At 59.4% G+C, this 24,942-nt stretch overlaps 2 protein-coding genes and 1 long non-coding RNA gene across 3 annotated transcripts in view; 1 reads left to right on the top strand and 2 right to left on the bottom strand.

Moving 5' to 3' along the window:
• Window positions 1-17,209, top strand: part of SYT7 (synaptotagmin 7) — a 40,964-nt gene extending 23,755 nt beyond the window's left edge. The window contains exons 6-11 of the mRNA XM_077748827.1: window positions 3,616-3,751; window positions 7,867-8,137; window positions 11,572-11,741; window positions 12,407-12,521; window positions 13,011-13,210; window positions 15,589-17,209. Coding sequence (XP_077604953.1) covers window positions 3,616-3,751; window positions 7,867-8,137; window positions 11,572-11,741; window positions 12,407-12,521; window positions 13,011-13,210; window positions 15,589-15,693 — 997 coding nt within the window. The 3' untranslated portion in view covers window positions 15,694-17,209. The remainder of the gene's footprint in view (window positions 1-3,615; window positions 3,752-7,866; window positions 8,138-11,571; window positions 11,742-12,406; window positions 12,522-13,010; window positions 13,211-15,588) is intronic.
• Window positions 17,210-17,494: 285 nt separating this feature from the next.
• LOC144218771 (uncharacterized) lies at window positions 17,495-22,262 on the bottom strand. The gene is made up of 3 exons (XR_013331261.1): window positions 22,192-22,262; window positions 17,749-17,981; window positions 17,495-17,636 (listed from the first exon to the last, which is right to left on the bottom strand). It is a non-coding gene; the product is annotated as an uncharacterized LOC144218771 (long non-coding RNA).
• A 673-nt stretch (window positions 22,263-22,935) lies between these two features.
• The window catches only part of LRRC10B (leucine rich repeat containing 10B), a 2,677-nt gene continuing 670 nt past the window's right edge, over window positions 22,936-24,942 (bottom strand). Inside the window, exons 2-3 of the mRNA XM_077748826.1 lie at window positions 23,655-24,939; window positions 22,936-23,401 (exon numbers count right to left, since the gene is read on the bottom strand). Of these exons, the coding sequence (XP_077604952.1) occupies window positions 24,091-24,939 (849 nt within the window). The 3' untranslated portion in view covers window positions 22,936-23,401; window positions 23,655-24,090. The remainder of the gene's footprint in view (window positions 23,402-23,654; window positions 24,940-24,942) is intronic.

Below are 24,942 nucleotides of genomic sequence, written 5' to 3'. Positions count from 1 at the left end.
GTGAACTTGGCTGGGATCCTGGCATTCCTTGAAGCCCTCGGGGCAGGAAAGGCCTGCCCCAGGCTCCTGTGGGTTACGGAAGGGTAGGCCAGGAGTTCGACAGCTGCTTGCCTGTCACTCCAGTGGTTTCTGGAGACCAGCCCTCTCATTTTTGTTTTGTTTTCCTGTTGCATGTCTATGGTGGACACGGCCAGAAATCCCCAGAGAGTGGGAGGGGAGAGCGAGACCTGTTCTTTCTCTCCGTGGCACACAGATGGCGTCAACCCTCGAGCCCGTGTCCTGGGGAGCGGGGTGGGGGGGACACAGAGCCTGCCACCTCCAAGCCACCTGGCGCCACAGAAGTCCTGGGCTGGGCCGTGGGCGGGCCAGAGTGCCAAGGGGAGACGGGCCAGGGGTCACGGATGAGAGGCCGCGGGAGGGGGCTCGAGGCCCCTGGAAGCCCGCCACGCCCCTGAGCTCCTTGCTGGGGAAAGGTGTGAAGCGTGAGGGAGCAGACGCAGGCTGGAAACGAGATTTCACATCACCCATGTGTTCATTAGCCGGCTCCATTTCCACCCACAGCCTATTTTTACCTCTTTGCCATGTAGGTCTCCCTCCGTATTCTAACACGCCCATCCCTTCTGATCCTTACATCAGCCGTCCCTGCCTTCCTGGGAGAGGTGGAGGTGGAGGTGGAGGCCCTGGGCCCTCGCCCCCACCCTGCCTGACATTCCGGGTGGACACGTGCCATTGCCACCTGGTCACGCCCACCCCTTCCATCTCACGGTCTCTGGGGCGTCTCCCGGGTGATTGGGCTGCGCCCCACAAGGGTCTCCAGAACCAAGCGCTTCCTGCCCACCACTGTCCCCATCCCCAAGCTCGGCATTGGCCTTGGCACCACCCCTGGGGCACCCAGCACCTCAGTACTCCACTCGTCGGGATTCCTGGCTCTTTGGACCTTGGAATGGGAGGCTCGGGTCAGCTTCTGCCCCCAGACCCAGAGTCTGCCCCTCTGCCCCGATCCCCTTCCTTCCCGTCCAGCTGACCCCTTGGCTGGATGCCTGGGGTCAAGAGTGGGTCTGTCAGCAGTGGGTTCCTGGGAGGCAGGGGTCCCCGGAAGCAGGAGCAGCCATTCCAAGTCCCAACCGAGGTAGGGGTCCATCTAGCAAGCAACATGGAGGTGGGAAGGTTGGTCACTACCTACCCCCAGCATCCTTGGTGCTCTGGAAGCCCCCCATCCAGGATCTCCCAGTCCCTGGGCCTCAGCACCGTGGGTCCCAAGAATAGAATGCTCTTGGACCCCGGAGGGAGGGAAGGAAGGAGGCCAGGGCCGCCCCAGGCTCCCATGCCGCCTGCTGCCTTCACCCATCCTTCCGCATCCATCCCCACGTCATGCTCTCTGCCATCCCTTCCATTGCTCTTCGGGATCCAAATGGTTTCCACCGCGGCCCCACCCCCACCCGAGTGGGGCGCGGGGCAGGGCGGGGACCGGGCCACCCCCATCGCTCTCCTCGCCCCAAAACCACCATGTTTCCTCTGTCCCGGTGTGTGTCCCCGCCTCCTCTCTGCCCCTCCTCTCGGCCGCCTCGCTCGTCCCCTTGTGCACCCTGCAGCCTCTTCACTAGTCTCCGACTAACCTTTCTTGGCCTCTCTCTCTCTCTCTGTCTCCCTTCTTCCTCCCATCTGCTCCTCACAGGGATGTCCCCGGGCCGGTGACGGGCCCCTCCGCCTCTCCCTCTGCCTCTCTGTGCACTTGTCTCTCTGTCTCTCTCTGTCCTGTGACCTCCGAGAGCTTCCGTGGCGTTGACCATCTACCCAGGCTGCTTTGCAGCTGTGCTGATGCCGTGGTGTGGCCAGAATAACTCCGACTCTCTCATACCTTCAGCAGTCAATCTGGCGCTCTCCTCCTGTCCCACTCTATTTTTAACCTGACTTTACCTCTCCAGCTATTTCAGTGTCCTCTTCCTCCCCGCGCCTGTCTGCGTACGCACGTGTCTGCGAGTGTGTGTCCCTGTGCGCGCGCGCATGCGCGTGGCTGTGGCCGCACCTCTGGGAGGGACCCCAGTGCGTCCCCGGGCGGGGTGGGGGGTGCGTGTTTCCTGCTGTCGAGGCAAGGCCGCGTTCTCCCAGCGGGCGCGTGTGCGTCTCATTCTCGGGTGTCTGTCCCCGAAACGGCTCCCTGCTTTTTCTGTTTCAGTTTGTCCCAATTCACGCGCACACCTTGGCATGCCTCGGTCTCCCTGAATGTTTCCTCTCGGGATCTAAGTGTGCACATTGCTGTGTGTCTCAGCTCACGGCTCTGGTTTACCTGCCTTGTTGCTGTGCCAGTCTCTCCCTGGTCCCCTGAGTGTCTGTTGCGCTTGTGTGCACCACTGTGTATGTGTGTGTGCACGTGTGTGCGTGCGTGTGTGCACGCGCGCGTGCACACCTTGCTGTTGGATCCTGGTATCTTCCCTCCAGGGCCTGGCATATTCCGTGCATGTCTGTCTGCCCGTCGTGGCCTACTGTGTGCTGACAGCTGGTCCGTGCCAGGGTGTGTGTCTAGCCTGTGTGTGTTTCCGATGCTGTGGCTCTGGGACTCTCCAAGCTGTTCCACTGTAACCTGTCCTGAGCCCCACGCTGCCAGTCTCCCGTCTTTCCCTCGCTGACCATGCCACCTCTCCTTCTCATGAGATGTTCCAGCCTGGTCCCTGGGCAGGCTTTCAGCGCCCCCTTCCTGAGCCCCAGCTGCATGGGGCCTGGGCGCACCACCCAGCTGTTGGGCCAGAGAGCCCAGCTTCCCGGGACCAGCACGGAGTCGGGGTTGTACGTGGAATGGTCAGATCTGGGGCTTCCCAGTGGGGCCCCATCTCTCTCTGACCCTGGGTGAGAGCCTTCTCGCACGCACAGTGCTCAGAGCGAGAGAAGAGTGGGGGATTGGGGAGCAGGGGGCGTAGTCTCACCCTGTCTGCCAGGTGGCTGTTTAAATCTAAATTCGTTTGAGTCGAACAAGACTAAACATTCTGTTCTCAGTCGCGTTGGCCACTTCCAATGCCCGGTAGCCGCATATGGACAGTGCAGATATAGAACACGGCTGTCCTCGTAGAAAGTTCTGCTGGCCAGAGCTGTGTGGACGGCGGTCCTGACCTCACCTGGTCAGTCTGAAGGGCACCTGTGTTCTCAGCCTGAACAAACACAGGTGTGGCCTCTGGGAGCTAGCACTCGGGGCGTGTTTGCAGAGGCTAATGACGCAGAGGGGTGACCTGGATGGGCCAACCAGGGGAGCCTCCCCTGCTGGGTCGGAGCAGGCAGGGGTGACAGGGACCTCTGCGGAGGGGGCCACGCTCAGATACTACCCTGCAAGCAGTGACTGGATGGCGGGGAATTTTCTGGGGGAACAGGAGGCATGGGAATACCCACCAAAACGGCACCCACAGGGGAGTCACGCTGAGCTGTGCTGAGGTGAGGGAGGTGGGCCCTGAGCGCTGGTTTAGGGGAAAACCAGGCCTACCCCAAGGACAAGAGCATAACTCTTGCTGACCCACGGGACGTGGCAGCTGCTTGGGGCTCAGAGAAGGCCTTGCTGCCACCCAGGCCAAGGTGCCCAGCCCAGCCCACCTCCCACCCCGTGCTCATTCGCATTCCCCCCACCCCCAGGTTGCCTGCAGGAGGGAAGGCGGTGAACACAGCCCCCGTGCCCGGCCAGACCCCCCACGATGAGTCTGACCGCCGGACCGAGCCACGCTCCTCCGTCTCGGACCTCGTCAACTCCCTCACCAGTGAGATGCTCATGGTGAGAAGGGCAGGAGGCCTGGGCCCCACGCAGGAGCTGGAGGGAGGCGGGGGCAGGGTTGGGGTCGAGTGTGGCAATTGGTGACAGCGTGGGGGTTGTCCACCCAGGAAGGGAAACCAGTGTGGTGACTGAGTGAGCGAGGCTTAGGTTCTTTCCTCAGCTTGTTCATTGACACAGGCTATGCCTCAGTTTACTCATTGGTCAAGTGAGAAGAAGAATACCCATCCTTCTCCAGTCTCTTTCTGGGTTGAGTGGGGGCCTAAGAAACCCTACTCATGTGAGATATTTTTATGGTCGTCAGAGGAACGGCTTGGGGCATCACGCGTCCCCTCTCTGGGAGAGGTGCCCCAATGAGTGGTGGGGTGCGTGGAGCTCCCAGTAGACCTGGTCTCATATCCCCCTCCTGGGGACCCCCCCACCCCTGCCCCCATCGCTGGGGGCCAGCCGAGGCTCCAAGATGACAGGAGAGCCAGAACCCCCCCCCCCGGTCCTGATTCCTGAGGGCCTTCTGTGCACACCCCACTCCACCGGGATCGCAGCCCAGTGGTTCTGGGGCGTTTTCACCGAGGTAGAGGTTGAAGCTCCGCATTGCGCCCCCTGGTGGCGGCAGGAGCGAGGCACGGCCATTTGCCCCACTTGTGCTCACCGAAGAGCCCTAGGAGGGCTGCCACAGGGCAGGTTCACTGCCCTGGGGCAGCCGGAGGTTTGCAGCTGGCAGCCAGCCAAAGGTTTGGCAGCTCCGAAACCCCAGGGAGGCTTAGGACATCCAGTTGGGAACCTGGTGCCTGCTGTGTTCCTACTGGATGTGACCTGGGACAAGTCATTTCTGTTCCCCACACCTGGGTTCCCAACCCAGTCCCTCCTGTAAAAAGAGAAGCAGGTGTGTGGGCTGTCAAGCCACTGCCAGTCTGACGCCATCCAGGTCAGAGTTCCCTTGCCCAAGGCCTGGTGCTGCAACCGCCACACCGCCTGAGACCCCGGGGCCCCCAGGCCCTCCCCCTTTCTGCCCCATAGGCTCCAGCAGCTCTAACCATCCACCTCCAGTGCCCCTTACTAGCCCAGCTCTTCTGAGCTTCTCACAACATGATATGCACGTGAATGAATCACTGGGAGATCTTGCTAAAATGGAGATTCCCAAGGGGCACCCGGCAGACTCAGGCGGAAGAGCACGTGACTCTTGATCTCGGGGTCCTGAGTTCGAGCCCTGTGCTGGGTATAGAGATAACTTTGATAAACAGAACTTTAAAAAAAATACTGACTCGTGGTCAGCAGACCTGAGGTGGACCCGAGTCTGCATTTCTCTTGGATCTAGACCAGGGCATCGTATTTTCCTGGTTCCAGATCTGGTCTCCCTTGGGCCTCCCCACCTCGGCCCCTGCACACCTGGCCCTCCTCTGCCCTCCTGTGCGTCTTCCCCACCCACATAGACAAGCCCTGCCACGGTCCATCCTGCCTCCCTGTGCAGCCTCCTAATGGGTTATAGCGTCCTGGTAGTCAGGATCCTGGAAGGGACTGCCCGTTCCCAGCCAGCTTGCCTGCCACTTGCTGCCCCCAGGGAGGAGCTGACAGCCTCATGCCGTGCAGGCCTCAGGGCCCTCTCATGGGCTCAGGGTTCAGCCAAGGTCTCATTGCCCAGCCCTAGGCCAAAGATGGGTCACGGTCATTCATGATGAAGATAAGCAGGCCCTGGCTGTCAGGAGCTTGGGGTCCAGAGTCAAGGCTCCCACAGCTGGCCCAGGGACGGGACTGAGGGAAAAGGGTCAGAGGGAATGCCAGGCCACACCCCTCTCTGAGTCACCCCGCTCTGGCATTGATGCTTGTTTCTACAGGGCAGGGCTCAGGCAGTGCCTCCCCTGGGGCCGTGGTAGGGGCAGCCAGTCTGGTTGTCATGGACACAGCTCCTCAAGCTGCCCCGGCTGGTGAATTCGGGCTTAGGACTGTGGTTTGGGAGAGCCGGGGCATGGACACAGAGCCAGGACCAGCCTGGGCCTCCCTCCGGCTCCCCCCCACCCAAACACACACATAGACCACCGTATCTGGGAACCAAGAGCCAAGCGACTGGAGGGACCTCAGATGGGGCTGGGACCGCCTGGGCTCTGATCGCCAGGGACTCCACCCAAACTACAGAAGGAACAGGAGGGGCGGGGGTGGGGGGGTGTCTCTGCTGGCCCTGCCTACTCACACGTGCCCCAGGCTCTTGGCCCCACGACGGACAGCGGCAAGGCCCAGGCTGCAGAGCAGGACATGAGCCCATTTAACCTTCCCAGGAGTCCCGTGGGATGGACGGCATGGTCCCATTCTGCAGATGCAGAATCTAAGGTTCACGGGGAGCGAGGCGGGTACCAGCACAGGAAGGGAGCACATGGCCAAACTGGACGTGGGGAGCAGAGCCACGCTCTCAGTGCGCCTGTGGGGGCGCCTGGATGTAGCCAACGGGTAGGAGCTGGAGGGACCCTCTTCCACGGGGAGGAAAGCCAGCTCCAGACAGGACCAGGGTGTGGCCGAGGAATCCCTGATGCTGGATCTGCGTGTCAGAGTCAGGGGGGCCAGAGGGACACCCGCGATGGCTGGGTGCTGACCTGGCTTTGAGTTTCAGCTCACTGTTTGTTCACTCAGGGGTGACTTGAGGCAAGCCCATCACCTCTCTGTGCTCCCAACCGAACTGACACATGGTGGTGCCTGCCTCCTTCCGATGTCCTAGGGAGCAAATGAGTGCTGGGCGCGGGGCACAGGGCCAGGCCGGCATGGTGGTTACCGCTCTGAGTGTGATTCAAATCTTCTCACCTGGGGCAGGCGAGGCCTCACTAGCTTGAGTGGGGGCGGCGGGGTGGGGGTGGGGTATCTCAAAATTGCCCTGGGATGCGAGCCTGCCTTGGTGGAAAGAGTGGGCTTTGAAGTCAGAGAGGCTCCATACTGCTTTGTGATCTTGGCCGTGTGACTTAACCTCTCTGAGCCACTCTCCTCAGCTAGAGAGTGGTGATAAGTACCTCGCCCGGCTGTTGTCAGGATTCAGTAAGAAGGTGATGTAAGAGCCTTCTGCCATGGTAGGTACATGCTATGTATATGTATATTCTTATTATCTGTGTTATCTGGTATTTCAGAGCCTGGAGGGAGGACAGGGCACACGGAAGACTCCTCCAGGCGAAGTGGGGAGAGGCAATGGGCCACCAGTTGTGTCCTAAAATGTGGTAGCATGAGTGCTAACTCTGGCCCTCCTCCAGTCACCTGGGGGCCTTTCAGAGAGAGGGATGCCTGGGCCACTTGGACCCCCGGGTCTGGGGTGGGACCCAGGGAAACCACCTTGCTGCATCCCCAGTGAGCGGCAGCAGCTGAGAAGGCTTGGCCGGGAGACCCTCCCCCAGATTACTTCCCAGGTGTTCAACATCACCGTGGGAAGGGGACACCCAGGCCACCATCCACGTGTCTGTCTGCTGCCGGGCCCACCCCTGGGATCGGGGGGCTGAGTGCAGATGGAGCCCTTCCTCCTAGCGGCCCTCAGCCCCGCTGTGCGGTACAGACAGCCGAGGCGCTATTTACACAATTCCGCGCCCGGACCCTCTCCAGCGCCATCAAACCAGGCTCTCTGGGGAACAGGGCCCGGGAACCTGAATTTTTTAGCATCTCTATACGAATTTATGCCCTACACAGATTCAGTGCTGCTCCTGAAACCTCACTCTCTCATTTTGTAAATCACATCATTCTCAGAACCCCAGAGAGTCACTTTCCAAAGAAATGTCATGGTAAACGCTTTTGAGCTGGGAGCAATGTCCCTGATCTGCTCTGTGGGCCCGGCAGAGCTGTGGAAGGGGACGCTCGGGGGCCCAGGACTTCCCGGGGAGGCCAGGGAGGAGGGTGCACACTGCTCTGGGGTTCCAAGGACAGGGGCTGCCCCAGCTCGGTCCCCTCGGTCCCGTGTGACCGGAGTGTCCTGGCCCAGGTGTGAATGGGACATGGGCCACCACCAGCCCCACGTTGTGCCCAGAGGGAGAGCCAGCTGGCAGCAGCGGGACTTGGCTTCAGGCACGGAGAGACTTTCTTCCGTGCGGGGCTGTGGGTGGGGGCCTGGGGGAAGCAGGATCCTCCCCGACCCCGCCCGCCTCTTCCCCCGCCCCCAGCTGTCCCCAGGCTCCGAGGAGGACGAAGCTCATGAGGGCTGCAGCCGGGAGAACCTGGGCCGGATCCAGTTCAGTGTCGGCTACAACTTCCAGGAGTCCACGCTCACAGTGAAGATCATGAAGGCCCAGGAGCTGCCGGCCAAGGACTTCAGCGGCACCAGCGACCCCTTTGTCAAGATCTACCTGCTGCCGGACAAGAAGCACAAGCTGGAGACCAAGGTGAAGCGGAAGAACCTGAATCCTCACTGGAACGAGACCTTCCTCTTCGAAGGTGAGGCTGGCACTGCCCCCCGCCCCCACCCAGAGTCCCCTCTTCCCTCCCACGGCCCCACCCAGCTGCACCCGCACAGATGGACGCACCCACGCGCACTCACACACCTGCTTGCACCCGCCCACACAGCCACGTGGTTCAGCCCAGTGAACTTGAGGCATTTTGTGTCTGGCTGGGATCAGGTTATAGGGCCTGCTGGAGCCACACCACGGCCAGAGGGGCCTGGAACCGAACTAGACCCCTACATGGGCTTTCAGCTCACACAGGGCTCACCCTGAGGAGGGCAGGCAGGAAGGGAGGCATCCACGGGACCTAGAGGTGGCGCACCGGGCACAGTCGTAGGTTAGTGGTCGAGAGCTTAGGCTGTGGTTCAGACTGTCTGTTGGAAACCCAGCTCTGCCACTTCCTAGCTGTGTGCCCGGGGCAAGTTCCTGAACATCTCTGTGCCGTGGTTTCTTCATCCCTAAGACAGATAATCCTTGTGAGGATCTGAAACAAATCAGTGAGTCAGCACCCAGAAAACCCTTTACACCAGTTTGTTAAATATGCTCTGTCGGGTCCCCATCTCTGAGCCCTTCCCCCATACTTCCCCCACACCCCCACCACATCCAGATACATAGGAACAGCTCTGAACCATGCACCCTGGCTCCTGGAGACCTTGCTTTCTCCTGCAGTCTCTCTCTGAAGGCCATCTTTCTCTCTTATTTCCGAGGATCCAAGGTAACCAGGAAGCTGGGTGTGTGATCAGGGAGTGATTTCTGTCCCAGGCCTTTTTGGTTCCTGGACTCCACTTAGAGAAGCCATTGCCCTCTCCTGATATGGTTCAACCAGTGAGAATAAATCCCTGCAGCTCCAACTGCCAGGTGCCTTGGCGTTCCAGAATTTTCAGTGTGCGTCCCGAGGAATCTTCCCCGCCTGGTGTCCCAGCCATCGGACACCCCACCCGTTCTGCAAGGTGACGGCCAGCTCACCTCAAACAAATTGTTGAGGGTGAGCTAGGGGTGCTTGTGTGTTTCTGGATCCTTCTCCTCCCCAGCTTGGTGTGGGGGCCAGGGAGAGGCTCAGCTCTCTCACTCAGAGGTGCATGTAGCCAGCTGATGGGGCGAGGTTTACGAGCAGATCTTCCATCCACTGGTCTCTTCTGCAAACATTTATCCAGCATCAGCGATGGGCTGGGTGCTGTCCTTGGCACCGGGGGTGCAGAAAAGAGCAAGGCACCATTTGGCTCTCAAGGCATTCCTGATCTAATGGAGGACACAGACGTGTAGAAAATGAAGCTGTAGGCTGCATGGCAGATGCTGTAGGAACCCACTACAGGCTCCCTTTGGTAGTGCTGGAAGACTGGGGGGCCATTCAGGATGGGTTCTGATGGATGAATAGGAGTTTGCCAAATGAGAGTCCTTCCTTCCTTCCTCAGCTATTGAAGAGGGCTGACTCAGGTGCGGGGATCTCCTGGGGCCTCCAACATTTCCAGAACACCTGTCCTCATGTGTTTCACCTGGATAGATGCCAAAGGTCACCTGGGCAGTTCCCTGGGGGGGCCCCCAGATGAGCAAGACAGAGCCCCCTTCAGTCTGAGGAGGAAGCCCCGCAGAAATGCAGAGGCTGGGGGCTTGGGGAACATGCGATTTCCTCTTCCAGCACACCTGCTCCTCTCAGAGACAATTCTGCTTCTAGCGTCCGGCCGAACGTGCCAGAATGCTCTAGACCTCTTTCTTTCCCTTCATCTTCGCCAGTCGGGCTGAGGTGTTACGTGTCCTCCCTCCTTCCTGCTCACACCCTAGTTCAGGCCCTCACCACCTCAGGCCTCCAGGCTGACCCGCACCTCCCGCCCCTCCTCTGACCAAGCCTCCCCAGGCTTCAGCCCTTCCTCAAGGCCCCCCACCATCCTTTCCATCCCGCAGGCTCCCTCCCCCGGCTCTCCCTCTGGTCTTTTTTTTTTTTTTTTTAATATTTTATTTCTAGGAGAGAGAGAGAGAGACCGCGTGAGTAAGGGAGGGTCAGAGAGAGAGGGAGTCACAGACTGAAACAGGCTCCAGGCTCTGAGCTGGCAGTCAGCACAGAGCCCGACGCGGGGCTCGAACCCACGAACCACGAGATCATGACCTAAGCGAAAGTCGGACGCTTAACTGACTAAGCCACCCAGGCGCCCCTCTCCCTCTGGTCTTAATCTCCCTCTGCACCCCGGCACACTCCGGCTGCTCTGTCAGTCCATTTCGCTGGCATTAATCCACTCTTCCAGTTATTGATTCACTTAAACAAATACTTATTGAGTGCCTACTATGTGCCAGAAATGGCGTTAGGTGCTAGGATCCGGTAGTTGAGGGCAAAGACACCTTCCTGGAAACCCTTGCCTAGTGGGAGTCAGACTCAAGGGAACAGAGACATCTCTGTTACCACCTGTGATGCATGGCATGAAAAGAAATTGCCAGAATTTAGAGCAGGGGGGATGGAAAGCTGAGACCTGCTTAGGAAGAGGAAAGGCCAGGGTGGGTCACGGACGCGCCACCTGGCAGGATAGACTGGGTGCTGAAAAGCTGGGAAGGAGGCTGGTGTGGCCAGAGCCCATGGCTGAGCGGAGAGTGTTCGCAGGAGGGGCAGAGAAAGGTCAGCGGGCCGGGCCGTGTAGACGGACTTGAAGCCAGGGCAGGGCACACAGCTTTTACTCTAAGTGCCCTGGGAGCCTCTGAAAGGCTTTAAGCAGGGAGCGTCATGATGTGGTTTCTATTTTTAAAGGATCGCTCTGCTGCATTGACGATGGACGGTAGGAGATGGTGTGTAAGTAGGGAGGGCGGTGTGGAAACTCTTGTGACTGTCTAGGCAAAATGTGCCAGTGGCTTAGATGAGGGAGGTGGCAGTGGAGAAGGGGACAGGCTCAGGATCTGTAGAGGAACGACAAAGGACAGGCTGAGGCACCGGAAGGAGGCGNGAGTCCTATAGCACAAGTGTCCACTCCTATCTCCATATCTTGCCGCCTCCTCCTCCTCCTCGAGCCCTCCTGGGGCTTGGCTTCTGGTGGCCGTGGCCATCTCAGACAGGGCCACCTGTCCAGAGAGCAAGGGGCCGCTGCCCGGCCACCAAGACAGACATGTGACAAACGAGTGAGTAAATCGTCCCTGTTCTGCTCTATTAGCAGGGAGACTTTGGGCAGGTAATTTCAGCCGTCCGGGGCTCAGTCTCCTCATCTGTGAAATGTACAAGATGCCACCCACCTTGGAGAACCGTCAAAGGAGACAAATGTGACAGGGGCAGTTCTTGCTGATGCTGCAGGAAGATCTGAACTGGTCTGATGCCAGGGGCCTCAGCGGGGCAGCAGCGGGAAGGCCCGGGACCGGCTGTCTCCCTCACGGTGCCCCCCTGCCCCAGCGCATCGCCCTGCCCAGGCCCCGCGGCGCCCCGTCCCGCTCTTCACCCATATGCTCTCTGTCCCCCAGGCTTTCCCTACGAGAAGGTGGTGCAGAGGGTCCTCTACCTCCAAGTCCTGGACTACGACCGCTTTAGCCGCAATGACCCCATCGGGGAGGTGTCCATCCCTCTCAACAAGGTGGACCTGACCCAGATGCAGACCTTCTGGAAGGATCTGAAGCCATGCAGCGATGGGAGTGTAAGGCCCCACTTGTGGGTCCCCGGCTTGGGGGCTGGCAGGTCAGGGCCGGCAGATCTGGTCCTGGTTCCCTGGCATGTCAGGGGGGGAGGGGGGGAGGTGCAGCTGGGCACCTAGTGGAGAGGACTTCCCACCCTGGGTCTCAGTGCTGGTGTTGGGCACTGGCGAGAATTGTCCGAGCTGTGACAAAGCTCCTGGACTCTGCTCAGGGAGCAAGGGCCCCATGCAGGGAGGGGGGGGAGGGGGGCGGTGGCGGTGCACAGAACTGTCAGATGAGGGGACACCAGGTGTGACAGAGGTGACAGATGGGGGTGGGTAAGCACCCTGGCCAGCCAGAGACTTCTCTAACTGTCCCCTCTCCCCTAGTCCCCGAGCCCTCCTGTTCTCCCTCCCAGGGGAGCTGAGGCAAGGCTGGGGACAGCCCCCTCCACAGCCCATGGGGACAGCCCTCTCCACAGCCCATGGGGACAGCCCTCTCCACAGCCCAGACTCACCCCCCCATTCCTCCCAGGGGAGCTGAGGCAAGGCTGGGGACAGCCCCCCCCAGCACAGACTCACCCCCCCATCCCTCCCAGGGTTGCTGAGGCAAGGCTGGGGATAGCCCCCCCACAGCCTATGGGGACAGCCCTCCCCACAACCCAGACTCACCCCTACATCCCTCCCAGGGGAGCCGAGGGGAGCTGCTCTTGTCACTCTGCTACAACCCCTCTGCCAACTCCATCATCGTCAACATCATCAAAGCCCGGAACCTCAAAGCCATGGACATCGGGGGCACATCAGGTGCTGGGGCCCCTCGACACAGAGGGAGGAGGGACTGGGGAGTTCTGGGGACATGAGGCTCCTGCTGGATGTGGACAGCAGGGTCTGAGCTGTGGCCCTCACCCCTGACCCTCTTACCCCACCTCTGGAACCGTGGAGGGGCAGCCTGCTCTTGGACTCTGTCCTTACCAGAATCAGGGAGAAGGGGGGCATCGTGGTGGGAGGCCCGCGCTGCAGCCCCAGCTCGGACCCTGCTGTGGAGCTTGGCCTCTGTGGGCTTTGGTTTCCTCCTTTGTGTTCACAATGGGGCCCGGGTGACGGCTGAGGTCCCTTGCAGTTCATCCATCCGCTGGTCCCCCAGATCCCTCTCCTGGTTGCTTGGGGCTTTCCTCACCCTCTGGGGAAAGCTTACAGCCCTTCCTGCCCTAGTTTCCACACCCGGAGAAGGAGGGGGGCTCCTGGGGAGCCTCCACCACTGCCCTTCTGACCCTTCTCCTGCCCATCCACCAGACCCCTACGTGAAGGTGTGGCTCATGTACAAGGACAAGCGGGTAGAGAAGAAGAAGACAGTGACAATGAAGAGGAACCTGAACCCCATCTTCAACGAGTCTTTTGCCTTTGATATCCCCACGGAGAAACTGAGGGAGACAACCATCATCATCACTGTCATGGACAAGGACAAGCTTAGCCGCAATGACGTTATTGGCAAGGTAGGGGCCTGGGGGGAGGGGTGACGCACCTGTCCTCACAAGAAGGAGCGGGGGTAGTGGGCGAGCTCAGGGATGAGCAGCAGGAGAGAGAAGGGCCGGTCCCTTCCCTCTCTGGACCTCCATTTCATCTGAAAAGGAGAGGATAGGACAAGATTGCCCGTAAGTGTCCTACTGTGGGTCGTCAGCTCAGGACAGTAGGTAGGGCAGGGAAAGGAGGAAGCAGGAGAAAGAAGCGCCTTGGGTCCCCAAAAGAGAGTTTACTGGACAGGATCCTCAGGCAAGGTAAGGGCCTCCGAGCAGCTCACCCAGGTCCCATCTTCAGAGGGCGAGCTGTGCAGGGCAATGTCAAGAGCTGCAGTGAGACTCCATCAAACACCTGGCTTCAGTTCCCACCTCAAATCAAGCTGTGTGACCTTGGGCCAGTCACTTGTCTCTCTTTACCTGCAGCGTCCTCAGTCTTTAAAAAAGTTTATTGATTTATTTTGAGAGAGACAGAGACAGTGCGAGTGCAGGAGGAGCAGAGAGAGAGAGGGAAAGAGAGAATCCCAAGCAGACTCGTGTTGCCAGAGGAGGGCCCCATGCGGGGCTCGAACTCATGACAACGTGAGATCATGACCTGAGCTAAAACCAGAGTCAGACTCTCAACAGACGGAGCCACCCAGGCGCCCGAAGTATCCTCATTTGCAAAATGGAGCTAATAGTACCAACCCTACAGCACTTCACCCGGTGGTGTGAGAATTGCCTGGGACATGTGGGTGCCCTCCTTGCAGAAAGTGACCTCTCCTCATCACCTACTAAAAAAATCCATATTTTTTTAATCCTGGAAAGCCTTCAGTTTTTCCAGAATGTGATTCTGTAGCACAAACCCTTCCGTTTTTCTACTTTGAAATGTCTGTCCCCGTGTTTGTTTATGGTTTTAGTGTTGAGAGGTTGGGCTTGGGAATCAGATCTCCTGGGCCCAGCCCCCCCTCTCGACAGCCATGACCTTCTGAGCCCCATCTCCTCCTATCACAGTGAAAAGCAGTCGTGACCTCACAGTGTGCCCCTTCACACAGTGCTTAGAAGGTATATGTTAGCTGCCGTTGTAATAAAAGTTATTTTTGAAACTAAGGGCATGTTTGTCCCATCTGGGCACGGAGCTTTGACCGGGAGCAGTGCAGGAAGCCAGCCAGTGGTCAGGGCAGGCCAGGTGAAGGACACATTCCAGAAGCACGTGAGGAAAAAATATGCATCACCTGGGGCGCGACCCAGGGGTAAATGGGGGTAGATGGGAAAGGATGGCCTCCATCCCCGCAGGGAAGGGGGCCAAGGTGGAGGCAAGCCTCAGACAGATGGGGATGGAGAACTTAGCTCCTAGGGCAAGGGGAAGCAGGTGGCCTCAGAGAGGATGCCTGAGTCCTGCCTGCCATCTAACAAGGCCCAGGGAGCATGACTGGCCAACCTGGGGTCGCAGGTGGGACCGATTCTTAGGGTGGCGTCACCCATACCCCAGCAGGACCCTGTGTCCCGAGCGGGCCTGAAGCCTGGTGTTAAGCCCCCTCCTTGACCAGCTGCGGCCAAGGGCCACGTAGCCATATCGACTTCTAACCTCTTTTGAAGCTTAGCCTTTTTGAGTTGGGGATTCCTTAGAGACCAATTATAGCTCCTTTTGAAACCATTCTATCTTCTATTGACCGAACCAAGGGTAGCTTAGGCAGCCCTATGCTGCTAACAGCTACGAGGCTGGGGTCAGCTGGAGGACCACGTGCACGGCCCCACGAGGCCGCCCCTAACGCAGAAGCCTGCAGGACTGGGCTGATAGTGCAGAACCAGAAAGACCTAGATTCAAATTCCTCTGCACCACTCACAAATCCCGTGGCTACGGGCGAGTCTCTTAACTCTCCGCACCTTTGTTTCGCCATCTGTCAAACGGGGCTATGGTACCTGCCTCGCAGGGAAGGATATGATGATCTGTGTGTAGAAGGCCCTGAGCCCGGGGCTCAGTGTGCAGTGAGTGCTGAGGGGGTAGGAGCAGTCATAAGTGGGGAGAGATTGACAGTGGCCAACAGGTAGGGCAGGGAAGGGCGTGGGAACAAACTGCCTCCACGCCCACCTTCCACCCCCACCCCCACCACGAAACAGGTCAGGAGTCTCATTAGGAAGGGCTAGGCGAGCCCAGGCTCCCAGAGGGAAGTGCAACAAGGAAAATAGGTCAGGCTGGCCGGGAGGAGGGGGGAGGGAGCCTCGGAGGGTAGGTTGTCACTGTGGGGAGTCCCCTTGATCCCCGTGATCATCATCTCAGGGTGTCATTGAGGAGATGGAGTGTCACCCCCTGGTGGGAGCAGGGAACAATGCCTCCGAGAGTGTCACTGATGCCATGCTCTTCCCTTTCTCCCCAGATCTACCTGTCCTGGAAGAGCGGGCCGGGGGAGGTGAAGCACTGGAAGGACATGATTGCCCGTCCCCGGCAGCCGGTGGCCCAGTGGCACCAGCTGAAGGCCTAAGTGGGACCAAGGGAGGCCCAGGGGGCCCCGGGCCCGGGTCCCCATCATGCCCTCACCACTTTATGCACAATGCCCGGCCTGGGCCCCCGCCGTAGGTCAGGGGAGGACCCTGAGGCCTTGGCCATGGAGGGGTCCCAGGAGTCAGTTGGGCCCCGTTTCTAGAAAGTACCAGCCTCATCCTCCACTGGTCCAGCTCTGGGGGAGGGGCTCTGGGAGCCATTTTCCTGCTTTGCCCCTTTCCTTCCTGACTTGCTGATACTAAAGAAGTGAGGGAGAGTGTGACGGCCAGACAGGCAGATGGGCAGAACCCTCCAGAGGCCCGCCAGGTGGGCACGGCCCCCCGTTTTCTTTAAGGCAGTGCCTGGAGTGAAGAGAAGCCGCCTCCTCCCCAGCTCCCGACGCCGGCCCAGGAGAGGGGAGGCCGAGGCGTTTGGCCCCGGCCCGGCCAGGAGAGGCCCATTCCCTGGGCAGTTTCAGGTGCCGACTGGGCCCTGAATGCTAAGGATAGTGTATAGCCTGCTCCGGGGTCCTGGAGCCGCAGCTGTGTCCTTGCATCGTGTCCACTGTGTGTGTGTGTGTGTGTGTGTGTGTGTGTGTATGGGGGTGGGGGCACTCTTACCCTGTCCCCCTGGGGCTGGCAGTACAGGGAGGACAGGGTTTCATAAAGTGAGGCAGGGAGGAGGCTGAGAGAGGTCTACACACAGAGGCAGGGGGCAGGGGGCAAGGAGAGGCAGATGAAGGTCGGGGTGGGGAAAGACGGGTGTGGGGAGAGGGGCAGACAGTGGAGCCCGGCTGAGAACTTGGCCGCCCCCTGCCGCCTCCACCCCGAGCCCCTCTCTGCTCAGAGTTCTCCAGTAGCTCCTTGCCTAGCGACTTCATCTCTTGCACACCACTTCACACCTTTTAGGCACCTACTATATGCATCGCATTCCACCAGAACTCACCTCCCTTCCTTCTCAGGGGCCCAAGCCCGCACTGGCTCTCTTCCCTAGCACCGTCATCCAGACACCCTGAACCTGTCAGGATCGTACAACCCAGCCGAGCTGGCCGTATTCTCCATGCTTCCCAGTTTCCCTCTCCTTCCCCACCTCCCCTTGTCTGTGCGACCCTCTGAACCTCTGCCACCCCTTCATCCTCTCCCTTGCTTCCACTCGCTGTCGCTGTCGGGAGTCTCCGGCCCACCTTCTTTCCCCAGCAGCTCCTTCTGCCCCTCTCAGTTCCCGCAGAGGAAGCAGGGAAAGGTCCAGGATGTCGTTGCAGGTTCTGAGGTTGCCCCACACAAGCTGTGGTTTTTCTGCCTCAGCCGCTGCAGCGATTAGAACTGGCTTTCCCTTGGAGACAGCAGATTCCGAGATGACCCCTGCTTACGCCTGCTCATCCCCACGAGGGTCCTGGTATTGATACGAGGCAGCTGCTGGCTGCCTCTCAAGTCCAGGGGTCCGTGAGCCTGGGCCTGACATTTCCGGCGCGCGCCACCAGGTGGCGCCCGGACACCGCATCTGTGGCTGCCATCTGGGACCACNAGATGGGCCTGACCCCAGGGGACACTCTGGATAGGGCTAGGGTCCCCACCTGCAGAGCACGGCAAAAGCATGGGAATTGGGGAACCGTTTACCTTCAGTAGGCTTCCCCTTGAGCTGCCCACATCAAATTGTATTACGCTGATTCTCACACCCCTGGCCCCCCGCCCCCGCCCCCTAGGATCTGGAGGAATATCATACAGAGTAGGTGAATCATTTTGTAGATTGGAGAGTGCTTATGTAAAGCAAATAGTCACCCACATTTCTTGTAAATCCCAATTTTTCTGTATTGTAGCTCTGCTTAAAATGAAGGCCTGCCCCAACTGCAGGGTCCTTCTTGGGCCGGCTGGGGACCAGCCCGCAGCTGGGAAGGCAGCATCTCCGACGGCTGTGTGGAAGCAATCTGAGGGTGCTGTGGAAAGTCTTGAGAGGCGAGGGATCTGTCATCCACCATCCCTCCCTCAGATCCCATGCCCCTCCGCCTCGGTGCCAGCCCCACCCCAATGTCCCCTGGCCCTTCAGGGATTGAACCAACCTGCAATGAAGGACTGTGGGGGGCAACTGCATCCCTTTCTTCCGAGCCCCACCCACGGAGCTATTAGCCGATCATGGAGAGAGCATCTTGGGGCCGAGTCTGTTCCCAACCTGACCCCCCTGGGTTTCCCCAACCCAGAGGAGGGGGAGGGGAGGAAGTGGTGGGCCCAGGGGCCGGTGGGCTGGCACAGGAGGCGATGGGTGGTACGGGGTGAAGACGGGGCTGGGCGAGGGCTAGAGGAGAATAAGGAATGGGGGAACTTGAGGATGGGAGGAGGGCACTGGAGCCCCGCCACCATCCCCGGACCTTGGGCAGATCACCCACACTCCCGAGGCCTCAGTTTCCCCATCTGTAAAATGATGGTCATAATACTTCACCTACCTCATAGGGGAGGTTGTGAGGCCACTGTCACGTGACCTGGGGGTTGAGGCAGGAGGAATGTGAAGGTGCTACCCGGGAGCAAAGTATTATTACTGTAGCCCGAGAGCGAGGCCCACCTGCCCCTCCCCCTGCAGAGTCTCCAGGGATAGCTGAGGCCAGCCTGGGCCCATCTATCTCTTCACTGTGTCCCGGGTCCCTTCATGAGCGTCACCTGCCGTCTTTGTGGGCGCCCTAGACTTAGTTGTTATCTTGTTCAGCTATCCTTTCTTGTGGCCATCTCCCTACGTAACTGCTGTATAAATTCCACCTGCCACAGGACCCCGCACCTGCCCACTGGCGCCCGACGCCAGGGAAGGGACAAGGAAAACAGCCACAATAAAAGCCAAGGGGGGGGCCCCGGAGCCCCCAGCCCGGCTGGGGCCCCAGGGGTGGGGTTGGTGGCCGTTGTTTGTATCGTGTTTGAGTCCTTGAGTGCAAGTGTTTTATATAAAACAAAAAAAAAGACCCACTCTCACAAAAAAAATTGCAGTGAAGAGAAATGAAGAAACACTGAAGAAAAAAAAAAAAGGAAAAAAGAACCATACAAAATTTTTTCCACCACACGCACCCTCTAAGCCAGCAAGAGTTCCTCTTTACAAAATCATATTTTTGTGGGAATGGGCCCTGCTTTTTGTGGGTAGGGCCCGTTCTGATTAATAAAGGATCGTGACAAAGTAGGGCCTTGGCTGTTTCCTCCGTGGGTCCCAGCCCTACCTCACCTGCCGGGGGAAGAGGCAGCCGGGTGAGGGGGATGGGGAGCCTGGGACTGAGTCTCCCCCCGTCACCTTTGGGATCTGGCTTCACTGGTGAGGAGGGCCTCCCTGAGCTTCCTGCCCATCCTCAGATCTAGAATAGAAACCCACCATCTGCCCAGAAAGCAAGAGCGCAGCCATATTTCCTGATCAGGCCTGAAGAAAGGCTTGTCGGGACTTGAGCCTCCTTGACGTCCTCGAGGGCACCCAGCCTCCCTCAGTCCCCAGGGGGCCATCACCACCCTCCAAGGCACGTCCGACAATCCGAAGCGGGGCCCTCCACTACCCTTACTGTCCCCTGAACGCCGGCTGGGCCACTGTGGTTTCAGACCAGTGTCTGCTTCCCGGTCCTTGCTGGGACAAGGAAAGAGTTCCAGGTCTGTCGGCTGGATCTCTGGCTTCTCTCTGTCCTTTTCTGGTTTAATTCTTTCGGATGAGGAAAGTCTCTCCCACCCAGAAGGGGCCATGGCCGGTCCCAGTCTGAGGAAACTGGGCCCCTGTGTCTTCTTTCCATAGTCACTGTGATCCCCGGCAAGTTATTTCCTCGCCCAGGGCCGGTGTCCTTAGTTCACAAAAAAGCAATAACCATCCTCTCCCCTTCCCTCCCCTCCCCACACACAGCCTGGGGGAAACTGAGGCCTGGCAGCTCTCAGGGTACTTTAGAAGGAAGGTGCTATCTGTGTCGCAGACACAAAAGGACCAAATGCACCTGACACCACGTGTCCGCCTGCTAGCCCTGCCCCCTCCAGAGTGAAGGGGGCTGTCGCACCCCTGCTCCCCAGCACCGGGGGTGAGCAGCTAGCTGCTTCCTTGCGCAGCACTAAGAACCCCCACCCGAGGCTGCCCACCTTCTCCCCTTCCGCCCCATCAATTCCTTAAAACCTGGCTTAAGTGTCCCATTAATAGGTGAGGGTTGTTTTTCTTTCCCTTTTGGCTTCTGATCTCTGTCCCAGAGATCAGAGGGAGCCCTAGGGTCAGGTAAGTAGCCTCAAGAGCACGCCTTGCCAGAACTTCTGTTCGGGATCTCTCTGGAACAATGGCTCTGGAAAGCTGGGCCCCGAAGCAAGGGACAGCTCAGCCTGGCAGACGGGACAGCCTCTGCCCCGGGATCAGGGGCTCCTCCTGGACTCTGCCTTCTCCTGCCTTCACTCTGTTGGCTCTCTCTTCATCCAAGAAATTTGCCCGTTCCTCCCTGGGCCTGGGACCGCTGTCTCTGGTGTCCTCTTCCTCATGCAAGTCCCTCCTGGATGCTGCTGCTTTCTGGAAGGCCATCCTGGGCCACGTCCCACTCTCCTCTCCCTCCCCCACCAAAGACAACAGAAGGGCAACGCTTGAACATGCTGTGTGCCCCAGCCTGTGGCTGCCCTGGCCATCCGTGTCCCTTGAAGATGCCCCGGTCCCCGTGTCTGTGTCTTGCGTGTGCATGTATGTGTGTGTGTGTGTGTTGTGTTTTGCTTAGATTGTAAGCCCCCCTGGGCAGGGACCCCTGTCTGAATACACGTTCTGTGTGGTGCACCCAGGTGTACTAATAAATGTCCATCCTCAGACAAGAGTGCTGTGTGTCTTAAGGAAACTTTGGGACAGGTGGCTGAGCACGCCGATGCGATGGCACAGGAAGCAGGGAGGGGCTTCTGGGCAGGGTCCCCCACTCCCAAACACCGTACCCTGCTTTCCAGGGTGGGCGGGAAGCAGAGGATGACTGTAACAAAGTTAAGAAAGGATCCACACAACACACACACACACACACACACACACACACCAGTCTCTGCCACTCTGCTGACCGGATCTGGCCGTGGAGAGGCTCTGGGAGAGGGCAAGAGCAGGTCCCACCCGTTCCACACCGAGACCTTGACCATCAGCTGAGGAGAGAGTGGATCTCCTGTAGCGTGGATTGAGCACTGAATTAGGAGGCCCGAAACTCACTGATGAGCAAGTCCCTTCCCTCCCCGGGCCTGTTCCTAGCCCTGCCACTGCCTCTGCTCACTTGTCATTACTGTCCCCACTGCCTGCCTCCTTGCTCCTGTCCCCAACTCCCTAACACACATACAGCTCTTGGTCCCCCAAGACCCACACGCCGCTGACCGCCTCAGACCACGTGAGGCAGTGCAGACATGGCCGTCGTAACAAGTACTCCTCCAGAAGTCTTTTCCCCTTCTCCTTACTCCCCCAAGGCCAAGTGGGAAGTCAGGCAGCTAGGCAGGGGGTGGGCGAGGACTCCCAATGCCATGCTCTCTTCATCACTGAGGGGGGATCTGGGATGCCCAGATGTCCTTGGCAATGGCCCCCTTCCTACCCTGGTCTCTCCGTTTCCATATGGAGACAGAGATCTTCAATAGTGCTCTCAAGCCAGGCATCAGCACCCACTTGAACCAAACTCTCGAAGTTCCCAGGAGGAACTGGTTCCTGGTGATGGAGAGCACGCAAATAGCAAAGCCGGGAACTGAGGGTTACTCGTGTGGCCTTTGTCCCCCCTCGAGTTCTCAGGCGAGTGCACCAGGGAAAGAGGTACAGGGAAACACACCAGAGAGAGGAAGGAAATCCGGGCTATTAGTCCAGAGTGAATATGGCTCCTTCCGCACCCCGACTTTCCCCTACGTCTAGGATTTGCGTGAAAGGAAGGTAAACAAACACTGTGTAGCATCAGATCTGAATAAACCCAACACCGTGTAGGCAGATGGGGAAACTGAGGCCCAAGGGATCATGACTTGCTCAAAAGCACTTGGCCACGAGCAGAACTGGGACTGGAACCTTCTGAGCCCAGCCCCCAGAGCTATTTCCTCTAAGCTAGGGTATGAGTCAGGGAGCAAAAGAAAGACAACAGCTCTGGTCACTGCAGTTGCTACCTCGAGTGATCTGAGATCTCATATTCCTTCCTCCAAGTTTCCAGACCCTAGAAAGGCCCACTGGCCCTGATGGAGCCTCATCAAGGGGAACATGGGCCCCTGAGGAGCCCTGGGAGGGATAAGGTCTGTGGCCAAGCCCCAGACACCTCTTCCTCTTTAAGCAGGAGTCAGCCTCCAATCTTTCCCACCCACCAGCATTTCCTGTCCTTTGCTTTTGTTTTGTTTTTTATGTTTTATGTTTTTTATGTTTACTTCTCCTTTTTGAGAGCGAGCAAGCAGGGGAGGTGCAGACCGAGGGAGAGAGAGAATGCCAAGGAGGTTCCACGCAGTCAGCGCAGAGCCCGATGTGGGGCTCGAACCCACAAATCGTGAGAGCACGCCCTGAGCCGAAACCAACCAACCAGCCGCCCAGGTGTCCCTCCTCTGACCTTTCAATGGTCTTCTCTTTAACTTGCAAGCTGACTGTTCCAGATCCATCCCCTGCCTCCTTCTAAGCCAGGCCCAGTCCAGTGACCAACAGAGCTGCCTGGCCGGACTTGACCTTTGGGCTTTGTATGACATCAGCCGTGTTGCCATGGCGATGGTGACCTGGCAGCATCTTCTCATGGGAAATGGGCCTCTAGGCTTGAGGTGTTATCGTTGTTTCTTTACATCTTTTTTTCCCTCCCTGAACAATGAGGGGAGAAAGTAATACGATGCCTGAGTAAAAAAAATAATAAAGAGGGAGAGGCTAAGCAAAAGGAAAATGGAGCGAGGGAGACAGAAGAAGGGAAGAACAGAACCACAGCGGGGTGGGGGCGGGGGTGAGTACTAGTGAAAGGAGAGAGAAAGGTCAGCCCAGCTTGAGGGAGATTCGAATTATACGGAGAGTCAGGAACCTACGAATTAAGCTGGAGAGGACAGAAAAGGGGGTGAGAGGGGTGCCCGGCAGGCAGAGTCCATTAGAGCGAGACAGGAGACCAGCCTTGAACAGCCAAAGCTATTTGTGACTTGAGGACAAGCACTTTTTCCCCAGACAGGATACAACTGTTGGCCAGGGCCGATCTGACGCAGAGCACATGGGGCACATGAGCAAGAGGGCAGTGCCAGAGGGAGCCCAGGTTCCCCACAGCGATGGGACCCGGTGCTCCCTCCCAAGGCTTATAAATAAACAGGCATGTGGGAAACGCACATTCTTTCTCCAAGAAATATAATTTATGTTTACAGCCAGTTTTTTTTTTTGTCCTAAAGAAAACACTACCGCATGGGGCCCCTGCCCTGCCAGTGTCCCTGAGTGTCCCTGGCCCTGGCCCCCTCCTCCCATTATTGCTTGGATGGGAAAGATCTGGCCCTGGGGGATTGCAGAGGACCCCCACTCCTCACCCCCTGAGGCTTGTCCCTGGCGACAGAGTGGAGGCACACAGGGCTTGTCCCATGCCCCACGCCGTGCCAGCTACCCTGACTGTGCCCATTTAAGGGAATGGAGAGTGCAGGCAGTGGGAGAGGCTGGGGGGCAGCCTCCCAGGGCAGAGAGCCTCTCTCTTCTGCGCAGAAGGCCCTACAGGCACAGTGGCTTCTTTTCAAACTTGACAGCTGGAAGGTTCAGGCTGCAGGGAAAGGAGAGAGCTCGCTTCTCCCAGCAAGCCTCCAGGCACACGCCTAGAGAACAGAACAGAATCAAGGGGGGGATAGGGGTGGTGGAGACCCTGCCTTCTAAGAGCCCCCCTTCCCCATGCAAATTTGAGGGCCCGGGGGAGGGAGGGTGTGCAGATGAGCCCCAGTGGAGGGGCGAGGGCAGCTTCGGGGTTGGGGCCCCAATCCCAGTTTGCCACTTCTGTCCCGGGCGCAGGCCCCAGTCCCAAGCCCCTGCCCGCGTGGCCCAGGCCCTTCTCCAAGGGCAGTTCTGACTCACACAGGCGTGTGGACCACCCCAGAGGTAGCGGCTCCCGCACCGGAAAGGGTAGGGTCTAGGAGAGCCAGACTCCAGGAGGAAGGGGTTGGTGCGGCAGCCTGGGTATCCAGACTCAGCCAGTGGAGAGCCGAGACCCTCGTTTCCAGGAGGAAGCCAACATCTCTACTGTGGTGTCCGTGACTCTATCAGAGGACCAGACATCTAGGGAACTAGACCGAGTCGGGACTTCTCAGGCTGAGGACTGCCCAGAGATCAGCCATGTGGAGGTCTCCTTACCAAACAGGAGTATGTGAAGACGGCCCCCAGGCCTGCCTGTCCCTACGGCTTGCCCAGAGTGGTCCCTCCGCGGCCCCCGGGGAGGGGTCCACCGTTCCCGCAGACCTTCCCGGAGCCCCTCCTCCCAGAATGGCCGAAGTCCATCACCCAGAGCACAGGCTCAGGTGCCCAGGCCTGGGGCGGCTTCCAGGGCGGGGAGGCTGCCCCCCGCGGGCCCCAGAGCCCGGGAGCTACCGCCCCCTATGAGCAGGTCTTCCTCCTCCTCCTCCTCAAAAGCCCGAGCTGGGCGCCGGGGCAGCGGCCGGGGCGTAGGCTCGTCGCGCTCGGCCATGCGCTCGACCGCGCCCTCGCCCACGAGGAAGACGGTGTCTGCGACGCGCGGGGGCCCGGTGACCGGGTTGTGGTCGTAGGAGAAGACGCGCAGGGCGCGCAGCGGGTGCAGGTCCGGGAAGCCGCCCAGGCGGTTGCGGTCCAGGTCGAGGATGTGCAGGCGGCCCATGCGCAGCAGCGCGGGCGGGAACTCCTCGAAGCGGTTGCCGTAGAGCCAGAGGCCGCGCAGGCCCGTCATGCGCGGCAGCTCGGCGGGCAGCGCGCGCAGCCGGTTGTCGCCCATCTGCAGCGACTGCAGCGCCACCAGGCGCAGCAGCGGCCGCGGGAAGCGCCGCAGGAAGTTGCCCTCGATCCAGAGGCAGCGCAGGCTCTGCAGCTGCGCGAAGTCCGCGGGCAGCGCCAGCAGCCGGTTGCCGCCCAGGTAGAGGCGCGTGAGGCGCGGCAGGCGACACAGGCCGTCGGGCAGGCGCTCGAGCTTGTTGAAGTCGAGCGCCAGGATGCGCAGCTCGCGCAGCTCCTCGATCTCCTCGGGCAGCTCGCGCAGCCCCGTGCCGCTCACGTACAGCTTCTGCAAGCGGCTCAGCGCGCACACGGCGCTGGGCAGCCGCCGCAGCCGCCTCCCGCTCAGCTCCAGCTGCTGCTCGCCGCTGCGCAGCTGCTCCTCGGCGTCCGACGGCAGCTC

Source organism: Crocuta crocuta, unplaced genomic scaffold (assembly GCF_008692635.1).
Source record: "Crocuta crocuta isolate KB4526 unplaced genomic scaffold, BGI_CrCroc_1.0 scaffold323, whole genome shotgun sequence".
Taxonomy (NCBI): Eukaryota; Metazoa; Chordata; class Mammalia; order Carnivora; family Hyaenidae; genus Crocuta; species Crocuta crocuta.
The sequence above is the reverse complement of the archived record's forward strand: the minus strand, read 5'-3'. Positions and strand labels throughout refer to the sequence as shown.